This window comes from Triticum aestivum, chromosome 5B, assembly GCF_018294505.1.
Source record: "Triticum aestivum cultivar Chinese Spring chromosome 5B, IWGSC CS RefSeq v2.1, whole genome shotgun sequence".
Taxonomy (NCBI): domain Eukaryota; kingdom Viridiplantae; phylum Streptophyta; class Magnoliopsida; order Poales; family Poaceae; genus Triticum; species Triticum aestivum.
Window position 1 is genome coordinate 137,950,162 of NC_057807.1, and position 6,906 is coordinate 137,957,067.

General features: G+C 45.1%; 1 protein-coding gene across 8 annotated transcripts; it reads left to right on the forward strand.

Moving 5' to 3' along the window:
- Positions 1-2,340: 2,340 nt before the first annotated feature.
- Positions 2,341-6,251, forward strand: LOC123110837 (uncharacterized). 8 transcript variants are annotated; one of them, XR_006453722.1, is made up of 6 exons: positions 2,341-2,966; positions 3,694-4,091; positions 4,179-4,340; positions 4,465-4,596; positions 5,235-5,303; positions 5,942-6,251. XR_006453722.1 is itself a non-coding variant. In XM_044531460.1 (3 exons), exons 1-3 carry the CDS (start codon positions 2,929-2,931, stop codon positions 4,294-4,296), a joined length of 405 nt encoding a protein of 134 aa, XP_044387395.1. In that variant the 5' UTR covers positions 2,341-2,928; the 3' UTR covers positions 4,297-5,303. The 8 variants fall into 8 exon arrangements, 1 of the variants encoding a protein (XP_044387395.1); XR_006453725.1 differs by having other exon boundaries at positions 3,918-4,091; XR_006453721.1 differs by having other exon boundaries at positions 2,341-4,091.
- The last annotated feature ends 655 nt before the right edge of the window (positions 6,252-6,906 follow it).

Genomic DNA, 6,906 nt, shown 5'->3' on the forward strand with positions numbered 1-6,906 from the left:
ATGGTTGCAGCCAGTGGCGGAGCTAGCTTTTCACATCAGGGTGGTCCGCCCCCCAAAAAATTTTGACAAAAAATGCGACATGTGAACGTTCTAACTAGTTCACAGTATCACATAGAAATAGATCAATATGGTCTTACAAACAAACTAGAATTCTCAATTAAGACTAAGTTTTGCATAAAGAAACCTACATAGTACATATATACTACATGGATCATAGACATACCTTGAGAAGTTTAAAAACACCATGTTTTCGGCCTACGCTTTTGCATTGTCATGAAGGTATCAATTATATCATGTTCATTCACCTTGGAGAAAGGATTTCTCTCAACACATGTGACTAGACAATCATCCAAAAGACTATCGCCCATCTTATTTCTCAACTTGCTCTTGACTATGCCCATGGCAAAAATTGCGCTCACAACATTTGTTGTTGCCACCGGTAGAATAAATACCAATTTTAGAAGCAAGTACACCAAATGATGAACTATATGTCTCCCTATTTGACCAAGCTTAACCGAGAGATCAACAAGATTTCCAAGGCCTCGGAAGTTGTCATCTTTTTTCATGTCATCTATATAGTTATGAACTTGTAGTTTAAGGTGTATCAAGTCATCACTTGAAAAATCTTTGGGATAAAACTCAACAAGTCTTTGTACCTTGCATACCATTTGTGCATCAAAAGCAGCAAATGAGTTGGCGGGATTCAAAGCAGATATAGAAGATGACAACTCCATGTTGATCTCATCAAACCGATTTTCAAGCTCTTGACTAATTTGATCAATGACTCCAAAAAAATTCTCTTCTAAAGTGATCTCCGGCCCTCTTCATTTTACAACAAATCTGCAAGAAAACGACTTTCTCTCAATAAAGCTAATTGAGGCCTAAATGATTTGCAGAATTATGTATATGTTCTTCATGTAGTGGATAGCATAGTTCAAAAAAGCAAACTCTAAATCAGAAATTTGTGTATTTCGGTACCTTAAATCAGGCAGGGTATTCTGGTTTTGGCCAGATTTGCAGCAGGGGGGCGAGGCCGCGAGGGCAGGGGCGCCAGCAGTCCCGGCAGCCGGCCGACGGCAGGGGCGCAGCCGCTCGCTGGAGCAGGGCTGCACACAAGGAGGCATCGGGTGGACCCGAGGGCCGCACGGGCGGGCTGGACGAGAGGCGGGATCTTCCTTTATGGCGGAGGGGGCGCGACCGGCGGCGAGGAATGGGGAGGCGGCTGCCGGCTTGCCGCGCCGGGGTCGGGGTCGGGCGGCAGTGCGAGACTGCGAGGGCATCAGGACGAGGACGACTGGGTCTGAGCGGATGGCTGCGTTCGTCGTGGACTCCTGGGTGTGTTTACTGGGCTGGGTATTTTTCAGGCCCAATTAAAATGTATAAGTATATAGTAGGCTGTCTCAAAATCCCAGGGTGGGCCGCGGCCCACCCTGGCCACCCTGTACATCCGCCACTGGTTGCAGCGGGATCCGAGGGACATTGCGCCTATGAACTTACCTGGGCTTTGTCATTAAACGGCCTAGGCACCGCGGTGGAAGAGCCCCACCGGGATGAGGCGGTGTGGTGGATGTGGAGCCTCACCGGGGGAAGTCGGGAAGAGCCGGAGGGCGGGAGGCACAGCCGTGGGTTTCTGGCGCGCGACACCTTGGGTAGGCCTGCATCGCGTGGGGGAGGAGACTTGGCGGAGGAACCGGAGGCACTCGCTCGATCTCGTCAATGGGGAAGAACGCGGGCACGCCGACGAGCACATGCACCGGCGACGCGTGGAGGTGCATGGATCCCGGTGGCGGCGGTGGTGGGAAGGTGGCGGTGCGGGGAGGTGGGTCGCGACGGCGGTTGTGCGCAGGCGGCGACGCAGGGAAGTGGCAGGGCGGCGCACGGGGCTGCTAGGTCGGCGCCCAAGCTTGGGCGCGGCGGCGAGGATATGGGAGGCCGCGCCGCCGGAGGATCTGGAGAGGTCGCGCCGTCGGAGGATCTGGGAAGGTCGCGCCGCCGGCAGAGGGGGTTGGTTGGGGTCGGGGGTGGGGGTGGGCTTTTTTCTTTTTTTTTAGCTGCTGGTTCGGAAGTTCGGGAGCATCTTGATCGCGGCCTTATGGGGCCTTATAGGGGGTTGATGCGATCAGAATAACTATTTTAATACCATGATTAGAATAGTGTTGTCCTATATATATATATATATATATATATATATATATATATATATGACAGGGCTATTTTGTTATTAGTAACAGAATAACATAGGGTCCGATCCGTTTTTCTCGTAGACCCAATCGATGTGCACGAAAAAGAAAAGAAAAAGCCCACCTCCTATTCCCCCGTATCCCCACGAACCCCCTGCCCATGCCCCGCCCCCTCCTCCACCGGGCTCCACCCCTTCCCCGCACGCCTCCTTGCCATCGGGCGCCGCCCCCTTCCCCGCGTGCCTCCTCGCCGCCGGGCGCTGCCCCCTCCAGAGCGCGCCTCCTCGGCGCCGGGTGCCAGCCCCTTCCTAGCTAGCCTCCTCGCCGTTGGGCGCTGCCCCCTCCAGTGCGCGCCTCCTCGCCGCCGGGCACCGCCTTCTCCAGAGCGTGCCTTTTCATCGCTGGGCGCCGCTCCTCCTACACGCACCTCCTTGTCGTCTGGCACCGCCCCCTCCTCCGCAAGCCTTCTCACCGCCGGGTTCCGCCCCCTTCTCGCCGGCTGGCGCCGCCCCCTCCTCGCGTGCCTTTTCTTCGCCGGACGCCAACCCCACCCTGCTGCCGGGCGTCCGCCGTCGGGATCCAACGCCCAACACCACGGTCTCTGTTGTCCTGCTGTTTCACATGGGAGGTGTTAGCCTCCTGCACCCGCCGGATCCAGTCATCCCCTTCCGTTCACCTCTTCCACCCGAGGCCATTCACCATCGCCACCAGTTCTCATTCAACACCGGCCCCAGAATCCCGTGCGTCAATGAAGCCGCTGTCAACCCATGCGAAGCTTCAAAAGAGGTACAGTTCAGAACTTTAAATACCCAGAGGTTCAGTTTTGAACTTGCAATGTCTCCAGGAATGTTACTACATAAATGTTTCAGTTTGAGTTCATATTGAATCACATGTGCCATCTTGCTATCTTTTGGAATCAATAAGTTGCATGGAGATATCACAGAACAATTGTTAAACAGGATGGCATGTATGTACCAATAAAATGGTGTGATGTGTTCATATTGTGTGAAGTTCAAGAAAAAGAAAAAGGAAAGTTCAAGCAAAAACAAAACTCAGGGATTTCACTCTTGAACAAGAAAACAAGAATTTTTTTGTAAGTTTTATGTGTTGGGGGGGGGGGGGGGACAGGGCCATTGTTGGTTGCCTGGGTCAGTTCATGTGCAACCATTGGAGGAGTTCAAAAAAATCAGAACTCATGTATTTCCACAAAATTCTGTAACTTTCATGTGTGTGCTGCTACAAATATGAACTATTTTTCCAATCATACTAGTACTGATGCAATCACCTAAATAAGTTGACAAAAAATTCTATAAGTTTGGCGCATGTCCTGCTAAAGATCTAAACTTCTTGTACAGTCATTCTAGTACTGATGGAGATCGAGTTGACTGAAATAATGTAGTCGATTCCTGAGACCCTTACTAGTCCTTTATATATAGAAGTTGTGCCTGATAGCCATACATGGCTTTTCTCTTTTTTGCCTACTTGTTTTGTAAAATTCTTTGAACTTATTTAGGTGGTATATTTGGACCTTTGCCTCGTTAGTACAACAGCACACTCCATAGTCGGTCACGAGAAAAGCTACGTGCAGGCCACCCAGTGCTCCATCCTCGATCCGGCTTAGTTATCTCCCTCCCATCCTCTCTCTGATGTGTGTGTGTGCAGGGAGTCGGAGGAGATAAAGCAGGGGATTATTGATGTGCCTGATTGTTGCTCTCCTGTTGCCGTTGCCGAGCACAGGGGGTGGTCGCCGGCGGCTCCATTCTCGACCCAGCTGCTGCCCTGCATGCAGCCACCCTTGGAGACCACCCGCCACCACGACCGTCGTTGTCCATCCCCTACATCGACGGTGCTCAAGCGGCTCTTCTCACTGGCTCCTACGACTCCCTCATTCGCCATGGATACAACCATCATGTACTGCAGTGTTCCTTTGCAAGTTCAATCTGTATCATAGCACGAGTTCAGAAGTTTCATTTTGTGAAGAAGCATGCAAATTCTCAGTGCAGGTGTGGAGAACCAAAAAGTTATAATAATGGTGAATCAGAAGTTCAAGCATAGTAATCTGGGGGCGTGGGGGCAACTGCTGATAGAGACCGAGTCAAAGTGTCGTGACTGCTGATGCAGATCTTCAGCATGGACTTTGATGGAGATACTCCTCTAATGGTAATGCCCATCTGCATTTGAATTAACAAAAAAAGTTACATAATTTTGGTTACTCTATACTTGTAAGATCTTCAGTTCCACGGATATTTGTACTACTACACTTTGAACTGATGGAAAATTACAGTCCTACTTCCAGAAGATATGAGTGAGATGCGATGGGACCTGACCAGATGCTGATGTTGGACTAGAAAATTTAGTGAAAAACTATTCTGTACTAAAAGAACAACTATGCTTTGTCGGACAAGCACAATACGAGGTAATGGAAAGCTCCAATGCCCACCTACAATATATTTTGTCCTGAGAAAAAATTACACAAGAGTGCTAGGATGTTCAAATAAAAATAGTACACACGTGTGGTGTCGTTTATATAATTTTGTAAAGAAGATCTATATGTGTAAGTTATCTGATAAAAGAAAGAAGAAAATCAACTTGCAAATTTAGGGAAACATGTGTACCTTGAGAGAAGTTCATAGAATAAATGCTAGGAGGTTCATTTGATGTTCGTTTAAGATGTCCTCAATGCAAGTTGGAGGGCTGGTAAGTTCTACTACTAGTCTACGCCAAGTGCCAAGTTCAGGGGCATTGCCCACTGATGGCGAGGACAACGAGCCAACGACGTCGGATCATAGGTCGAAGAGGTGTTTCTATGTTCCTATAGCATGAACAGGTGCTTGTTGTTATGCCTGATAATGATGTTGTACACAAATGGCTTATGGGATATCAGGGTAATGTGCATACAAATGATTTTAGGTTAATATTATTTGATTTGACTACAGTACACGAAGCCTCTACCTATGTAGGATGTAAGAGGGTTGACGGATCCATGCCGCACAAGCACTGGTGCTCTGCTTTCTTCTTACTTTGTGTTCTAATTTGCTTTCTTCTTATTTTCAGCTTGCGAGAAACAAAAAGAAGTTAAAAAAATGTTGTGCCCGGAGTTCATATTATTTGCTACCCCGTGATGTACGTCTCTAATTTCTCCCTCCAAATGTGTTGGCCCATGTGGTTGCATTTTCTATTTTTTTTCGTTTTGGATATACAAAAAAGGTTATTGAAGCTCAAATGTGATAAGCACATAAGTTCAGATTTCCAATGCTACAAAGTTCACGTATACCTCTCTGTTTTAATCGTGGCATACAAATTTTGCACTACGAGAAAGTTCAGAGGCAAGAGCGTAGAAAATAAAGAACACAAAAATATCAACAAAAAATTCACTAGGAGAAAAGTTAGTCAGGATATGCAAGAAAAACTCTTATTTTATTTCATTTCAAATTCAAATTCTAGTTAAGTTTCATTTCTTATTTTAATTTAGTCAAGTTTCTTATTTTAGTTTAGTTCAATATCTAATTTTTGTTCAGTTCAATTCTTATTTTAGAAAAAAATGAATTGTTTCTTTATCTACATTCTTCTATTCAACATCGGGGAGAAGGTGCCTCATGGTAAAAGCGTGCCAAGATTTTCTAAGTACCCCAGGCCCATCCTGTCCTCTATACAGATTCTAGAGTTTAACACATCAAATGGAAGTTTGTTCTCAAAACTGAAATTGTTCTGCATGTACTGATAGATTAGTTGTTAACTATTGGAGTGTTTCGTTCTTGCAGAATAAAAATAAGATGTATGCATTGCTTCTTGGCCCAGCTTGAGAGAACCCTCATGTTAAAAAGTATAAAGCAGTTTTGGTAGCTCAGGCTTCTTTATGTTTTGGAGATCTACAGAGTGACTATCTGAGAGCTGTGCTGGACTTTCTCATTACAGCATGGAACTTCTCTAGAAATCCCAGTTGATTTTTAATGTTTGTTCCTCATCACTTCTAAAAATCTTAGAGCATCCATCCAACTATGTATCAGGATATACTATGTTGTAAATTTATGTATGCTTGTATGTGCAAAAATATATTACGGTTGTTGCTTCTATTTCTTGTGGTGAGGATGTTGTAAGTTCAACACGACGTCCCAGATAATCTAGGAAATAATCTCAAACAAAAAGAAACCCCACGGAAATTCAAATGATAAAAGTTCATGTTGTAAAATGAGAGAAGTCCAAAACATAATTGCAAAAAAGGAGTTAACAAAATAAACACACGAAAAATTTCTATCTGAAAGAATACCATTCAGTTCAACGATATAAAGCACGCAAGTTCGGGACTATGATACAATAAATCGTTGAAAAGTTATGAGGAAAATCATACCGAGAAAACAAAGTAAAGTCTAGTATGTGAAAACACGCTTGGTATAAATCCATACGAACATCCGTTCAAGTACTTTTTTTCTAGAACCTTTCAAAATTACTCTATGAAAAATACTAAGTTCAACACGACGTACGAGATAAGTTCGGAAAAAAGCTAAAGAAACCCCACAGAAATTCAAATGGTAAAAGGTGAAGTTGTAAAATGAGAGAAGTCCAGAACATCGTTAAAAAAATGTTATTTAAAATGACACAAAATATTTTTTTAAAAAGTCATTCAGTTCAACGATATAAACCATCGTTGTAAACCTATTAATCACTCTCTCAAGTGTGATGAAAATAATGGGCAGTAAATTGATGAAACAATATCATCGAGTTCAAA